We start from the raw sequence: 18277 nt of genomic DNA, 5'->3' as shown, positions 1-18277 counted from the left end.
AGTAATAGCCATGTCGTAGGAACTCGGCGAGTAAAAGTGCTGGTGATAGGGATTCAACGAGTAAAAGCGCTGGTGGTAGGGACTCAGTGAGTAAAAGCGCTGGTCGTTGGGACTCGATGAGTAAAAGCTCTATGACTCGCTGAGTAATAGCGCTGGTGGTAGGGACCGGTGAGTAAAAGCGCTGGTGGTAGGGGCTCAGTGAGTAATAGCGCTGGTCGTAGGGACTCAGTGAGTAAAAGCTCTATGACTCAGTGAGTAGAAGCGCTGGTGGTAGGGACTCAGTGAGTAAAAGCTCTATGACTCGGTAATAGCACTGGTGGTAGGGACTCGAAGAGTAAAAGCACTGGTGGTAGGGACTCAGTGAGTAAAAGCTCTATAACTCGGTAATAGCACTGGTGGTAGGGACAGTGTCAGTGAGTAAAAGCGCTGGTGGTAGGGACTTGGTGAGTTATAGCACTGGTGGTAGGGACTCGGTGAGTAAAAGCTCAATGACTCAGTGAGTAAAAGCGCTGGTGGAAGGGACTTGGTGAGTAATTGCACTGGTGGTAGGGACTCGGTGAGTAAAAGCTCTATGACTCAATGAGTAAAAGCGCTGCTGGTAGGGACTGTTTGTGTGTTTATTTGTTTTTGAGGGTTTTACGGCGCTTGCAACACATTAAGGTCATATCAGCGCCAGTAAAAAGGAAGAAATGGGATAGTAAAAAGTTATAGAATTCAATTAAAGCACCCAAGAAAAGGTAAGACAAAGGGGAATTTGTTCAAATGGGAAACAGATGTAGATTCCAAGAGCACACCATCAAAGTACTTAGTTTAAGATCACCTAAAAGTCTCATCCAGACACAAGCACAGGTCCCGACTAAGAGGAATACACTCAAATGTTAACAAATCAAATATAATATGTAAATAAAACATAATACAGTACATAACAGAGAGATGATTTACAATGAAAAAAATATCATCTCCCAAAACTAACTATACATTCGACTGCTTCCCTCTCAGCCAGGGGATCCGGCCAGGACCAGGACAAAACCAAGTAATCTCATTCCAAGACAAAGACAGAAAGCATGTTGGAAAACAGATATAAGGGGATAGAAGACACAGTATGAACCCCCCTGCCCACTATGGGAGGTCAGGAACCCCGCCCAGGTGGTAGGGACTGGGTGAGTAATAGCGCTGGTGGTAGGGACTCAGTGAGTAAAAGCGCTGGTAGGAATTCAGTGGTGTCACTGATTTTATGACATTAGAATATAAAGAAATTTACAACTACAATCAGACTAATGATTTTACAAAAGGTCCCCACAAAAGTATATCTTTAAATTATTAAACAAGTCTGTTGATTAAATTAAATTATAATTTTATTTTAAAAGATCAAGAAAATGTCGAAATAAAAATGAAAGTTTTGACAACCAAAATGTACCTATTCCGTAACATATAAAGACACACAAACAAATCTTGTCTTCTTGCTCCTCTGTAATCTTGACACAGCATTGCTCTGATATTTCGTGAAGATGTGTAGCATGAACACTACTTCACTCTATACCGATCACGACCCAACAAGTATTGAGAACAACCATGCTTCTCAAATTTGTTTTACATACAGGACTTTGCACTATCCTTTTGAATCTGGATAGAGACTTGACCGACTCAATTGTTAACGGGCACCTTTTTACTGTCACACTCTTTTATTGGGATGTGATATTACGACTTATAATGTCCCTTTTTATTTCGTCACTGACCGACCACCTTTGAAATTTTGATATTCTACAACACAGTGTTTGGTCTCCTGTGTTATATTTGTTTTATTCTGTACCGACCTGTATAACACAGTTTCTGCCTTCTCTGTGTTATATTTTTATTGGGACATATAGTAACAGATTTGCCTTCTCTGTATTATGAATTGGTCACCCGTTCACGGACTGACACAGTACAGTAGCCTGCACTATGCCTTGCTATCTTCCGGCCCCAAACGTACTTCACACAATCAACCCTGCATTATGTGAAGGATAGCTAGTGACGTTTGGCGACTGAGAGACGTTGTCATCACAAGATAGCATAGCAACAGGTTTGAAAAATACCAACTTGTGGTTGCCTAAAGCTAATATCCCATTGAGACTTAAGCTCGTTCTACAGTAACGTGACAGCCCCCACCCACGTTAAAAATTTACTTTTTTGGTGGTTTATTACATGAAAATAAATTTTACAAATGGACAATGAGTAAAGGTATTAAGGGAATTCTGTATGAAATTTCCTGTGTAGAGTCACATTTGAAAAATTTCGCAGTCTAACTGTCTCTGTCGTGTCAAGGGCATCTTTATGGTCGCATGTCTCTGTTATCTGGAGTCCCTGTCTGGTCAGTCTGTGTGTCCATAACGTCTTTGGTCTCTCTGTCTGGTCAGTTTGTGTGTCCATAACGTCTGTGGTCTCTGTCTGGTCAGTCTGTGTGTCCATAACTTCTGTGGTCTCTGTCTGGGCAGAGTGTGTATTTATAATGTCTGTGGTCTCTGGTCAGTACGTGCATTTACAATGTCTGGTGTCTCTGAAAAGTCAGAAAGAGGGTTAGAATGGGGATTTGTCTGTATTAAGTCAGTCATGTCAACAATGTCAAAGTCTTTATCTTCAGAGACAAGAGTCAAAAATTGTTCCAACTGGGAGATTCTTTGCAGAAACTGATGTTCTACCATAACTTGAAATAAGCTATTGATCCTGTTTGTCACTGAAGATACAATTCGATACAGTCCTTCCTGTGTATTTGTCACACGTCATACTGGTACAATGTCAGTTTCAGGTTGGTCATGGATTTCCAGTCTTTCGCCCGCCATGACCCTCATCATCTATGCACATAATATTCACAAGTGGATACAAATATCGATTTACTTTGTATGTTGCATCCATAACAAACACATCACAAAAAACACTCAAATCACGCCTCATTCTTCCCGTTACTTAAAACAAATACTCAAAACCAACATCCTCATTCACACTGAACTTTGTTACACCTCCTTCCTCCTCTATCTCTCTCAGTAATTCCTGTACCGTCTCACCGTCCGTCCTGTCAATATCAGTCTTGAACAATCTCCGCTGCAAATCTTCGACATCTTTAGGCAATACATTTTATCCTTGGCTTGATTGAATGTATTGCCTAAGTTGGGTTGTGGACACCTTAGTTTTAGCCATAGCCTTCACTGTCTCATTCACGAGGGGCAGGCGATTCTCCGGATAAAGTGAGGATGGCTAAATGTAAAAAGAAAAAAGATTAAAAGTACAAAATTGTATGCAATAGCATTCAATTCAGACCTGCCAGCTAACAAAACAATAAAAAGCATTTTATTTTTTATTGACAATTTAAAGACAAAAATCTGCATATAAACCCATAATGCATGAGTTGTGTTTGTCACTCTAAAATACTTGAATGAACTAAAATGCAACAGGCGCTCATCAAATTCAAGGGTTAGGGAGCGTTCACATATTACGTCATCAAAAATTTGCCCTTTTTAGACCCCCCCCTCCCCCAAGTCATCACTTGTCATCATTGACCTGACCCCCCCCCCAACAGATGATGACGTCATCTAATTTAATAAAAACTAAAAGATAACTTTAATTTCACAATATTTATTATTCATTTTTCGAACCATAAACATTGATTATCAACGTTTGATAAAACACATTCAGACATTTTATTAATTTCAGAAACTGTTGATAATTTATGTTTTACGATACAATGGGGACATAAATTTAAATTTGCAAGATAAAATCTAAAACATTATTTAAATTAGGCTACTTGGTGCAGGTGCTATTTAAAAAAATTCAGAAAGTGTAATTTAAATAGTATAGGAGGCAAATTATTTTATAGCATATTAGTCTTTTAGTGGAATGAATTTCTGTTTCAATTTCCAAACATAAAATTAATTGATTCAAAAATGTTTCTGCCTTGGACCTCTGGCAATGTACTATAAATAGTATCATCAATTTCATCTTCATCTTCATCATTTTCTCCCATTTGCTGTTCTTCATGTATGCCGCATTTTCGTGAATGGTCTTTCATTGCTGTGATCGAGGAGTGATACAATGAACATTTAGGGCAAGTTCGCCTTTTGAGAAGTGATACCCCTTTCCCATTTTGTTTCTTGAGAGATGGGCAATACTCATCATAGCAATTTATCTTTAGCTGTTTTGAAAGGAACAAACTTTGAAATAGGCTTAATTTGCCTATGTTTTGATGACATCATCTTGGGTCTGACCCCCCCCCCCCCCCTCCCCCATGTCAACACATGTCAACATTTGGTAGACCCCCCTCCCCCCCTAGTTGATGACGTAATATGTGAACGCTCCCTTAAATGAATGACTGCAGAATTCCCAACAAACGTCGCTTCATTGTCTTTGTAACATTTTCATGGCATACAAAAACGCAATAGAGTGGTCACCATTTATAATTAGTCCTCAGAAATCAAGCACTTATAACTGCATCGTACTCATAGTCAAAGTCAAATTTTATTTTGAAAAGTCTATGGACAACCATCAAATCTTAAAATTCCTTATCTGGAACAAAAAAAAAAAAACAAAGACAAAAAAAAAAAAAGACCCAAAAAAATACCACCACCTAGATCTGCTTATATTGTCTTACAGGACTTAATAGCGCTTACAACACTATAAAAAGGATGATGATATGGTGACTGATTCAATAAATAGGGAACAGTAGATTTCACGAGCACCTCAAAGATGTACCAATTTTGACATTACCTCAAAGTCTCACCGAGAGACACAAGCAAAGGATCCTGCTAAAACATTTACATAATGCAATAATATTCAAAACCTATAACAGTACATAACAGAGAGATGATTTACAGTATAAAAAATCATCTCAAGAAGAAAGGTACTGTATTTGACTGTCTGCCTCCCAACTAAAGACCCCCGCAAGGACCAGGAAAAAAATGAGCAATCTTAATCCATAACAAAGACAGGGAGCAACATGGAAAGGGAAAACAAATATAAGGGATAGAAAAATGTGAACTCTCTGCCCAGAACCCTTCCAAGAAATTTTTTTTTTTAATAAAAAAAAATACAATTCTGGAACAGTCAATTTTGTCACAAGCTGGTCATCATCTCTCCATCTTAGTGCGCCACCTTGAATGTATCGTAATAAAATATGAGTTGGAATGGCTGTTGTTCTTTAAACATTTGGTCCTGGTGTCAACAGTGCATTTACCTAACTAATCTATTACTATATATTACACTCAATAGTGGGAGGGGGGAGGGACAATTAAGTACTGAAAATATAAAGTAACAAGAAAAGAAAAAATAATACATATTTATAAAAAAAATTGAGTCTAATTGCGACTAAAATAGAATTTGCGATTAATTGCTGTCAAGTGTAAAATTTTCGGCAGCGAAAAACTGCAGGGACAAAATGTCGATGGAAAATAAGTATAAAATGAATGAGTTCTACCAATTTATCGCATGGGTGATTTTCATGGTTGTGATTAGCCCCTGTAACCCTCAGAAGCCAGTATTAATTTCAGAGTCCTGCATGGTAAGAAAAACTTTTTATTACAAAATAATAAAATTATCCACAACATAGTATGATAAAATATTAATAGCGTTGTCACTTGCATACCTCAATTGTGAAGGATTTCAACATGCAGATTATAGAGCAATTGAAAATAAATCTTAATAAGACATTCAATAATAATACTAATCCAGCGCAATCAGATTTTTTGAACAAATCAAGTCTTTCACTTTTTAAAACTGTTCTGGTAACAGTTGAACTATTGTCTTGCTGCATTACATCGTGCAGCCCGCCCACTGAAGACTGTAAATGAGCTGCAGATAGGCACACAGTGCCTCTTCCTCTGGATGTATTAAAATTCAGAATCAGTTTGATTGCTTTATTAAAATTGTCTTGGCAATCAAGATAGAAAAGCTGATGGTGATAATTTACTTCCGAGTTATGCTGAAATATTATAACCTTGTGCATATAATATTTTCATTTTTTTTTAAATATGTAAAAGTAAAAAAACACCTCCTGCCCCCGTCCAAAAACAACCTCCTACCTCTGGTTAGGGCGAACTCCTTTGCTTGAAGTCAATCGCTTTTTGCCCTGCTTGCATTCATAGACACAAAAGTCATAAATTAGCCAACTTTCCTCAGGGTGATATGATGGAAGCTGAAAAACACGGAATAATATAAAAGATCATAACATAAATACCTAAATATTAAGTTTAAAAATTGCAATATTTTCTCCAACTGAGACAAAGGTGTTACAGTTCAGTACGTTAGAAGAATAAGAAAGTAAGTCGAGAGTTTTCTCGAAGAACTTAAATTTGTGACGCGGTACTCAAATCAGGGACTAGGTCAAAAGCTGAATGGAATGGCACAAATGGAAAGCCAAAGGCATGTTGTTTTCAATATTTAAAGTCAATAAAAATTCAAATTCTGTGCATTCTAATATGAGGCAAACAACTACAGACCACACTAAATTGAATTGTATTAAGATAAAGGATCTTGTCACATTCAATCAAGCTGTCATTTGAGAAAAATTACTTCATTATAAATTGAAGTTCAGATCGCATGTTTGAAGCCGTATGAGGAAAATTCATGTATCTGTGTATAAGCCAAGTTTCATCAAAATCACAGTGGCAACGAGTGTCTAATATTTGCCACCAGATACACTCGTAAAATTTGAGTGTAGGCCTATTTAGCAAAATCATATATTAGGAATGGTTTATACTACATCATAAAGTAGCGCATGCCCGTCATCATCCTGCATCTTTTATATATATATATAAATTTAAAAAAAGAATTGAGCTTTCATAAGCCGCAATATCCACCAAACATGCTCAAAGCACTTTACAAAGGATCCATGACTAGCAGCAACACGTAACAAGTAGAACGTTAGGCGATGTTTTTCTTCTGACAGACAACGCTCTTAGCGGATAGGAAATCATACACATGAGTACAGTGAGAGAATGTGAGTCCTTGATGAGGCTCGACCCCAGGACCTTCCAATCCGGAAGTGAGTGCCACACAGCCGCATATATCTTGGCTGTTCTTGAGAATTTGCCAAACACCTACAAACTAATTAGTAAAAAGAGGGGAGATGGGCAGAAATAGACAGACAGACACACACTCAGAGAGAGAGAGAAATAATATCAGTTGCCTGTGGTGTCAGTCCGTTTAGGAGTGAGGTGGCGGAAGAAGTAGTCTAGCACTAGTACTTGGGTAGTAGTAGTAAGTAGTAAATAGGGGAGGTCTTCTGCACGTTCCTTGAGCTAAGGAAAGTATTCCTTCAACTAACCTTAAAATAAAACATTGTACATTTCCAACACTTGGACCTGCACTATGACCTATAACTAAAACTAACAGACAAAAAAAAAAAACCCCGCTAAGACTCCTCTCCAGTACCTTTCAATATTTCAAATTGAATTATAATGGCTGCGGAAAACTAAAACAATGGTCATATAAGGAAATTTACAAATCAATCAAGTTGTTCTACAGGTTTTAAAATGAAAATATGAAGTAACAAGATATCACTCTAATATAGTGACACCTAACTAACACTAGACATCACACCAGCAGCAATGCTGAGCGGAGTAATTTTACTTTTTCACTAGCAACCAAGTTGCCACATTGGATTTTCTTTCTTTACTTTTTTTTTTAGTGTTCTGCTAATGTGCAATCTACATTTAAAATAAAAAGTGGCATCTTTCATTTCTTCTAATTCTTAACAGACACGATTATGTCCACTTCACAACTCAACAACAGGGACAATTTTTTTCACTTCTTGAGGCAGTTTTTTCTTACTTCTTTTAAATTTCATTTTTTTAAAGCTTCTTTATTGATTTGATTATAAGTTCTATTGTTCTTTTTTTATTATAATTTCATTGTCAATATCATTTTCATCCGTCATCAGCATACTTTTACAGTACTTTTACCATGTTATTCTTACGCTCTTACAGTTACAGTACAGCAGAGCGATACCTAACGCAGACCTTTAAAGTGCTACTAAATTTGAAAAATTAAAATAAAACGTTTGACAAAAGATCCACAGTTCAAAAGCTAAAACAATTATAAAGTGAAACTACCTCGAGGCTCGAGGAACATCGGGGTAAGGTCTCCCGCCCAAACTGGGCACTGGGGACTGGAAGTCTAGAGAGCTGCGCCGGTGGAACCCGTAATTTAGTTTCTTAAACGGTTCCGATCATTCAGGAGAGGAGTAGTACCTATCTAGTTGTAGTTATTAGTAGAAGAAGAAGAAGAAGAAGAAGAAGAAGAAGAAGAAGAAGGAGCATGTTCAGGTTCAAGTTCAACCCTCTTCTTAGTAGGCACTTGCAAGAATTTTTCAAAATAGTGGCTATGGGTATTAATTTAGCGTAGAAAAATAAAGGGGAGTGAAACATTAACTAGAGTGAAAAATTATCGCTCTGTCTCAACTGGTTAAAAAGTTATGACCGTTTATGTGGTGGAAAATCTCTATATAGATAGCTTAATAGGAAAAAATGTGACAAAAGCACAGCATCCCAATCCCAATGGATAATCACGTATAATTCAGAAACAGCTTCAGATACAACTTTCAAATTTTTACATGTGGTAAATAAACATCTCTGTAATACATTGCAAACAGAAAATGAATTATTTTGAGAAAGAAAAGTATAGTTTAGAGCTGAGACAGCTGAAATCAAGGAAAAATAGATCACGACATGCAAATGAATGGCCGATTGGAATTTTGGAAAAGTCAATAATAAAATATTTATTCACATGAAGATAGACCAAATACACCACTGAATCGGCGTCATTTAGTTGTTCACTTTGAACTTTTCAAAATGAAAATAGACCTCATACAAGCAAAGATATGAACTGACAAATGTTTGAGGTGGTGTACTCTTCTTAGTTGATAGAGTTAGGAGTGAGAATGACGAGAAATGAGTTGCCACTTAATTAAGGAAAAAAAATTGTTGTATCTAGTTTACTTACCTTCTTTGTTGACTTTTTAATAAAAAGTACATTATTCTCATTTTCGAATGTTTTCAAATTGGAGAAAAGATGAGAATGTCTCGTTTACCGAGAGGGCCATTTTTTTTGCTTCACACTTCTCAAAGAAAGACCGCGAAAATTGGAGGCTGGGGTCGGCTGGTCCTTGAAAGCTCACAAATGCAACTTTAAACGCATAAGAGTGCTGGGAGTAGGTAGCTACAAATAGGTAAAGGAGCGGTGGTTTGCAACTTTAAACACATAAGAGTTCTGGGAGTACAAATAGTGAAAAGCGGTAGTTTTCGCTATTTGTAGTGGTAGTACAAATAACCACTTCGTTAACAAAATGAATGGTATTCATTAACAAAATGAATGGTATTCATTAACAAAATGAATGGTATTCATTAACAAAATGAATGGTATTCATTAACAAAATGAATGATATTCATTAACAAAATGAATGGTATTCATTAACAAAATGAATGGTATTCATTAACAAAATGAATGGTATTCATTAACAAAATGAATGGTATTCATTAACAAAATGAATGGTATTCATTAACAAAATGAATGGTATTCATTAACAAAATGAATGGTATTCATTAACAAAATGAATGGTATTCAATGACAAAATGAATGGTATTCATTAACAAAATGAATGGTATTCATTAACAAAATGAATGGTATTCATTAACAAAATGAATGGTATTCATTAACAAAATGAACGGTATTCAAATTGATACAACTGACCTTTGGTGTGACCTCCCTCATAATACTTTAATCCCTCAGGAAATTCATCGTTGTACATCAAATACAGGATGTCATCATTCTGGATTGGGTGGAGAGAACATGATGATGATGTCTAGGAAAACATTAGGTGGCTATGTTGTGATTTGTTATAACATCCATGTAGATGTTTTATTGAATAGTGGTTTAGTAGTGTCCTACAACCCAAATGTATGGAACGCTGGTCACTGTTTTTATTATCTTCTATCTCAGAAATCAGAAAATTGATCAGACAAGCCAAACTGAATGAGGTACACCACTGGAGAATAATTATAGATGAAGAAGAGGAGGAGGAAGAGGAGAAGAAGAAGAAGAAGAAGAAGAAGAAGAAGAAGAAGAAGAAGAAGAAGAAGAAGAAGAAGAAGAAGAAGAAGAAGAAGAAGAAGAAGAAGAAGAAGAAGTAGAAGTAGAAGTAGAAGAAGAAGAAGAAGAAGAAGAAGAAGAAGAAGAAAAAGAAGAAGAAGAAGAAGAAGGAGAAGAAGTAGAAGAAGAAAAAATAATTTATATTTCATAGACAACAATGCAATTTATATAGCAACTAGTTACTACGGTACAGTTTTTTTGTAACCAAATATTATACAGATGCAGCAGTCAATTAACCAATCTGACAAACCTCCGAAAAAAAAAAATAATTCGCTTCTGACCTTTGCAGAGTAAACCTGTTGCAGTGTGTTAAAAACAGCTGTGCCAGAGTCATTGATGGATTTCTGTGAGAGTGACCAGGTTGGTGCATTCAGGTCCAAATAGTAGTGGGCCACCCCATCTTGGAAGAGCGGTGATAATTCTCTAATTCTAGGTGCTTTGTATGTCGAGTACCTGAAAGATGAGTAAAAAATATGTCAAAATAGAATAATCCTTCTCTGTGGTGGGAGAGATTGATTTGTACAAAGTCTTGTCAGTGAAATATTGGGGAGCAGAAACTGGTGCAAGGAAGAAACAATATGTCATTTTGTAACATGTCATTTTACAAGACCACACAGCCAACCTGGCCATAGGTGTGAATGAGTCCCTGACGTTATTGTAAGAGTGCCAGTCGGCTATGTGGTTCAGTGCTATGACACTTGTCTTCAGATCGGAAGGTCCGGGGTTCAAGTCCCGCTCTGAGCGGTGCATAGTTGTGTCCTTGAAATAGGCCCTTAACTCATATTCTCTCTCACCTTACTCAGGTGTAAAATGAGTACCTGCCATTAACAGCGTAGTCTCTGTCAAAAAAAAAAACAATGTAATATCGCCTAACAGTTGTCATGTCTCATCCTACATGTTTCAGACTCAAAACCCCTCTTCGGCCAACAACAACAATAATTGCTTTTTGTTGTTGGCTGAAGAAGGGTTTTGAGCCCGAAACGTTCCATGTTTGGTGTTTTGTTCTTTTTTGAAGCAATTCAAAATATTCCATTTGGTTTATTACTTTTTATAGCCCAAAAAGACATATGGCCTGCTTGGGGTATCAGTGATGATACTCACAAAAAGTCAAAAAGGAGGAAAAGTCTCGGAAAAACGGAAAACTCACCTAGAACATTCTTGCACCACAGGAAAGTAGGCAGGATGACTTCTTTTGAGTACAATTTTAAAACGCCCGGAGTCCAGTAAAAGGAGGAAATTTTTTATATATATATTTTTTTTCAAAAAGGAGGTATTTTTTAAAGATTTATTATATTAAAAAAAAGTAAAAGGAGGAAATGAAGGAAATATCCGCGGATCGAGGATCTGAGGAGGAAAACCGAGGAAAGGAAAGAAAACCGCGGATTTCCGCGGATCTGCGGAAAAGTATCATCACTGGGGTATAAACAAAATAATTCTGAAGTATGATGGACCTTGACCTATGAAAATTTGCTTCATAATTGTTAAAGTTTATATGTAAAGTATTCAATTATCCCAATGTTTATAATTAATAATCTTATCGCTCCCATTTTCAGATAATTTTTTTAATGGCACAGCATTGTATAATTTATTTATTGTGTTCAGCCATTGGTTGTGTTCAGATGATATTGTAATAACTTGATAATTGATTTAAGTGGATTCAACTCAAAGCCTCAAAAGATTTTTTTTTTATGCGGCTCCAATGTAGCATTCATGAAGGGTAGTAACCAACGAAAAAAAAAACAAAAGCAAGCCAGTCGTCAACATCATTCATTGAAGAGTGGTATCGGTCCATAAAAAAAATTAAAAATTGAGCTTTTATAGAATGCAATATCCTCTAAACGTACTCAAAGCACTTTACAATGGGTCTCTGACCAACAGCAACATTTAACATGTAGGATGATACATGACGTCTGTTAGACAATATTACAATTTTTTCGACAGGGAAAACGCTGTTGACGGCCAGGTACTCATTTTACACCTGGTGTATGGTGAGAGAATGTGAGTAAAGAGCCTTTTCCAAGGACTCAACTACGCACCAATTGAGGCTTGAACTCAGGACCTTCCGATCCGATCCGAAAGCGAATGTCATACCACTAGACCACATAGCCGCACATGGTCCTTCTAAATTAGACACTTTACTACAGATGTAGAATGAACAACATCATGGCCCCTTATTATTATTAAAATCTACTTAAACTCTGGCCCGAGCACTCCCTGAGGACAGGAACAAGGGGCACTTCTAAGAAACTTTTCACACAAAGGGCCAGACTAGATGTGCGCAAGCATAGTTTCGGTGTTAGAGTAGTTCAAGTGTGGAACAGTCTACCAGAGAAAGTTGTCAGTGCTGATTCACTTAACACATTCAAGAACAGACTGGATAGCTATTAGAAAAACCCAATAAATCTTCTATGATTACAAGGCTAGCATCACATTCTGTCTCCACGGTTATCTGCAACCGAAGAAACAAAGATGACATCTGAGTCCAGCAAAGAGGATCATTGAGAATCTGTGCTGGAAATCATCTCTAAGTATCTCTAAGTAAGTATTATTAACTCTTTAAGATTCAACCCGACAAAAACCGACAACGGCATAATATTCATGGGCGGGGTAGTCAAGACTGGCCTCAGTAAGTAAAATCCAATTGTTGTGAAGGAAATGACAGGCCTGTCACTGCCGCAGGGTGTTTTCAGCTTTGATTTTTATAAATTTGCCGACAGAAAAGAAAATACGTTTCAGAAATTGCGATTTAAATCCTATTTTATTTGCGGGTGAAAATCATTGACATTGCACTTTGTTTGGTAAAAATCGGTAAAAAATTACGACTTTGGTGATGAAAAATGACTTTGAAGACCATTATTGTAAACTTTTAAAAATATTATGAATAATTTATAACTCCCTTATTTGTGGGTCGATTTTGTCATTCGAGGTATCAATTTTATTGTAATAAAGAGATAGGAACTTCAGAGTTATTTTTTTCTGATGCGAAATTATTACTTTGTAATTTTAGCACCAAGGAAAATAGTCGGTAAATAAATTTGTTACACCTCTTTGATAGACCGCGGGGTCCGTTCGTGTAGAATTGTGAATCAAGCATCTCAAAGTCTTCGACCAATCACAGGCTATCTATCCAGCTGGCCGAAACAAAGACGCTTCTCCCCGTCGATGTATTACGCTATTGTTATGCAAGGAATATAACACCTTATGGAGTGGGCCTAAAAGCTAAAATCTAAAAGTAAAAAATATAATTCTGAGGAATTTGAAAGTCACATTGCTGAAATCAGCTGAAAAAAGAAGTACATTGGTCTTTGTTTCATAAAAATCGGTTGAAAACCAACTGTTTTAGAATAAATTTGATTTTGAAAATTGCTTTTGTTTATTTTAGCTTTTTTTAGCAACTTTTTTATTTATCGGCCGATTTTCTTGATTTTTATATCATTCTTTATATCTCAAAGAGACGAGATCAGTGATATACTTTGTTTGTTTCAAATGTAACTACAACATAATTTGGCTTTTTTAACCTATCGACCATGCCTGGATAATTTATTCAACAACGTGGCAATGTGACGCAACTATTCCATGGCCGTCTTCCACTGCATCGACGATGATTCAATTCATTGTTGACGGCTGTTGACATGTGAGCTGCCAGAACGACCAATCGTTGAAGGGTCAAGATGCTCAGTAGCCAATCGTTCTTCGGTCAAAAAACTTATGAACTCACGAGAACAAAAGTTTGAAATTTGGTGATGGACGGACCTATGAAATCGTATCTGGGCGGAGTTTAGCCATGAGTGACCGTAGAAAACGAAAAGGCGACTACAGATATCAAAGAGTAGGCTTATATCATCAAAGGATGTCTACATGATTGACATGGCCATATAGGGAACTCATTATCTACTCCCCCAAAAAGAATCTGAACACGAGAGGGTTAAAGAGATTATCCAAATGTTTTGAAAAGGGTAATAAGTTAACTAGCAAAGGATTTACATGGAAAAAAAATTGTTGACTCTTACCAATCCACGACATTTCCACCTGAGTCGAGACAACGTAGACTTGAAACAAATGAGAGTGTGAAGCAGAGCAAGGAGAATGTCAACAACATCTTCATTGTTAATCCCATCATCCCACAGTAATCTATGGACATAGCATTATTATTATTATTATTAATATTATTGTTATTATATTTATATTTTATATTATTATTATTATATATTATTATTATTATTATTATATATATTATTATTATTATTATTAATATATTATTATTATTATTATTTTATTATATTATTATTATATTATATTATTATTATTATTATTATTATTATTATTATTATTATTATTATTATTATTATTATTATTATTATATTATTATTATTATTATTATTATTATTATTATTATTATTATTATTATTATTATTATTATATTATTATTATTATTATTATTATTATTATTATTATTATTATTATTATTATTATTATTATTATTATTATTATATTATTATTATTATTATTATTATTATTATTATTATTATTTATTATTATTATTATATTATTATTATTATTTATTATTATTATATTATTTATTATTTATTATTATATTATCATTATTATTATTATTATTATTATTTATTATTATTATTATTATTATATTATTATTATTATTATTATTTACTATTATTATTATTATTATTATTATTATTATTATTATTATTATTATTATTTTATTATTATTATTATTATTATTATTATTATTATTATTTATTATTATTATTATTATTATTACTATTACTATTATTATTATTATTATTATCATTATTATTATTATCATTATTATTATTATTATTATTATATATTACTATTATTATTATTATTTTTATATTATTATTATTATTATTATTATTATTATTATTATTATTATTATTATTATTATTATTATTATTATTACTAAAAGTCTATTATTAATATTATTAAGATAAATATTTATTATTATTATTACTATAATTTTATTATTAATATTATTAATTTAAATATTTATTGTTATCATTATTATTATGATCGTTATTATTATTATCATTATTATTATTATTATTATTATTATTATTATTATTATTATTATTATTATTATATCATTATTATTATTATTATTATTATTATTATTATTATTATTATTATTATTATTATATATTATTATTATTATTATACTATTATCATCATCATCATTATCATTATCATCATCAATACATTATTGAATTCTGAATTGTCTAAAATTCATTGATAAATCATAGTGTGTAGAGTCACTGTCATGGACTTAATAGACAACCATCAAACACTTCCTTTTGTTATTTATACTCGTTATACACATTATAACGTAACTATTCATCAAATTTGATCTAGCTAAAAATAAAGGATTGCTCAAGAAATTTTAAAGTAATGTTTTAAAAATTCAAACGAACACACTTAACCTTAAAATGTTATATCTCTTTACTAAATGTCTAGCAATAATATAAATATAATAAAAGGAAGCACTATTAATATTAATCTACGGAAGACCTGCCTACCGCAAACTCGGGGACCCAAAATAATTTTTTAAAAAAATAATTTTGGGGGTTTGGGAGGGGGAAAACTTTTTTTTTTAAGTCTCTCCCCTCTCAAACGCCCTACTAGACTTTTTTTTTTTTAAGTTTCCCCAATCCCAAACCCCCAAAATTATTTGGGTCCCCGAGTTTGCGGTAGTACCCCTTTATCTTACTTAAACTCGAATGCTAAAGAATTAAATATATGAATCTAATTTTAAAGTCCGATGGGAAAAGGGAGGAGGGGAGGATGGAGGAAGTTGTTCTTATCAATTTAACTTTCTAATTCAAACTCAAACTAATCAGATGATTAAATAAATTATTATTTAAAAAATAAAGCGGATAGTTTAGTAGACGTCTAGAGACTAGACAACACAAACCTCATGAGTCATGAAAATGAATGCTATTGTTATAAAAAATATTGAATTAAGGTTTGATGCTTTGTTTAAGACAAAACTTACTTGTATTCACGATTAAATGGTCCCAGTTATCTGTTCCACAATATGAATAGGATGCTACAGTCAGTCAGCGAGTGCTTTTAACTGTGTCGATCAAATTGAAGAGGAAGAGAGAAGAGAGTGAAGTGAAGTGGACACTCGAACTCGAACTCTGATAGTTAAGAGGGTAAAAGTCGACGTTTTGTCTAGATCATGTGACTTTTCATGTGAGGCATCTAATAATCCATAATGGTTGCGGTTAAGATAATTATAATTTGTTATCACCGTGCTATTTTGATAAAACTTATTTTTCACCTTGTGAACACACCACATAAAAATGTATCAATGTTTACAAGGAAAACAAAACATGAATTAATTCCCTTGTTTTGGTGTTCTTCGAACTTTGAACTTATGTGACTCGTCTCCCAGTTGTTTTTCCCCAGTCTGCGGTTCCTCTTTTAAAAAATTCCTCATCGGATTTTCCCGATATTATGTTATTTATAGTAACAATATCATCGTGTCTGCATCATCATCATCAGCTGTTAGCTTTGTTGTTGATGGTGTTGCACAGTCGTACTTTCTGAAAAATACAATTTGACAAGATAATGGTTTATCGTTGTGCTTCGTGAGAACATTTCCACAACTATTTACCGTTGTGATTTATGACAGGAAAAATGTTGAATCGTCTGAACTCAGGAAATGGGAACTGTTTTAGTCAAATCGTTAATAATAATGTAGGAACGGTTTTAGTAAATTCGGTATGTTTGTGTTAAGCTTTCACTTTTACGAGTGCACCAGAAGACGGCCATACACCCTTTTTCTTTTATCTGGGAGTGTCCATTAAAGTTATTAACCTATAGGTTGTGCTGGAGTTACTAAGACTTGTGATAAAGACTTGAATTGTAATGTTGGACAGACTATCTATAACTCACTTGTCATTAGAATTTAAAATCTCATTTTGATACGCTGTGTCAGTCAAGTTTGGATATTATTTCAGTCACACAGCCCGTGATACCATTCTGAAACCTTTTGTAAGTGCCTCTTTTATTTGTTCTTGTTTTTTGATGAGGTTTTTTCATAAACATATTTATCCATTATTTGTCCACCCATTAATCTATCTATTTATCTATCTATCTGCCTCCTATCTTATCTATCTATCAATTTATCTGACCTATCTTATCCCATCTATCTATACCTATATCTATCTATCTATCTATCGATTCTACCTGTCTATCTAGCTTGGTAACAATCTGCATATCCGTTAGTCTATCGGTACCAATCGACCCATTAGCTCGTGTAAATACCTGTGCATATTTATCATTAAAAAAAAATAATTTTCCCGTGATCATTTTTCTATGCATCAAGTGTTATGCGTGTTACTAAATCATGCCCATGCCCTCCCAATATGATAACCTTTATAAACTCCCAAATATTCATTGAATGTATCGTTCACGACTCAACAAAGAGCTGGTCGATTCAAAGCAGAATAACAAAACATTAAAATTCTACAGCGTCAAACACATGGATGCACACATTCAAACACAACTCACTCACAGACACATGAATTAATGCACACATTCATATAGAACTCACTCATAGACACATGAATGCACACATTCATACACAATCACTCACAGACATGTGAATGCACACATTCATGCACAACTCACAGACATACACTGCCACCCACTCACACACACACACACACACACACACGCGCGCGCGCGCGCGCTGAGCAATCCGACACGCACACAGATACGGGTATGGCATATACAAACATACACACGCTCTTAGGCACGTAAATGCACAAACACACACATACACAAACACAAACACACACATACACAAACACACACACACACACAAATAGGCACATTGACTAAAACCTTTAAAAACCATCACTGTGCAATGGCCCCTCGATACACACAAACACACACCCACACACACGCACACACACACACACACACACACACAAATAGGCACATTGACTCAAACCATTAAAACCCATCACTGTGCAATGGCCCCTCGATACACACAAACACACACCCACACACACCCACACACACACACACACACACACAAATAGGCACATTGACTAAAACCATTAAAACCCATCACTGTGCAATGGCCCCTCGATACACACAAACACACACCCAC

The 18277-nt window shown here is 34.6% G+C and overlaps 1 protein-coding gene and 1 long non-coding RNA gene across 2 annotated transcripts in view; both read right to left on the bottom strand.

The window, feature by feature from the left end:
- LOC144979481 (plancitoxin-1-like) overlaps positions 1-16478 on the bottom strand; it is a 30837-nt gene extending 14359 nt beyond the window's left edge. Inside the window, exons 1-4 of the mRNA XM_078926160.1 lie at positions 16145-16478; positions 14124-14244; positions 10395-10566; positions 9715-9793 (exon numbers count right to left, since the gene is read on the bottom strand). Of these exons, the coding sequence (XP_078782286.1) occupies positions 9715-9793; positions 10395-10566; positions 14124-14233 (361 nt within the window). The 5' untranslated portion in view covers positions 14234-14244; positions 16145-16478. The remainder of the gene's footprint in view (positions 1-9714; positions 9794-10394; positions 10567-14123; positions 14245-16144) is intronic.
- On the bottom strand, positions 1338-9307 carry LOC144979483 (uncharacterized). Its single transcript, XR_013646715.1, has 4 exons — positions 8968-9307; positions 6048-6160; positions 5444-5520; positions 1338-3231 (listed from the first exon to the last, which is right to left on the bottom strand). It is a non-coding gene; the product is annotated as an uncharacterized LOC144979483 (long non-coding RNA).
- Positions 16479-18277: the final 1799 nt, after the last annotated feature.

Source organism: Berghia stephanieae, chromosome 9 (genome assembly GCF_034508935.2).
Source record: "Berghia stephanieae isolate SIO BIC M18660-M18661 chromosome 9, UCSD_Bste_1.3, whole genome shotgun sequence".
Classification (NCBI taxonomy): domain Eukaryota; kingdom Metazoa; phylum Mollusca; class Gastropoda; order Nudibranchia; family Aeolidiidae; genus Berghia; species Berghia stephanieae.
The sequence above is the reverse complement of the archived record's forward strand: the minus strand, read 5'-3'. Positions and strand labels throughout refer to the sequence as shown.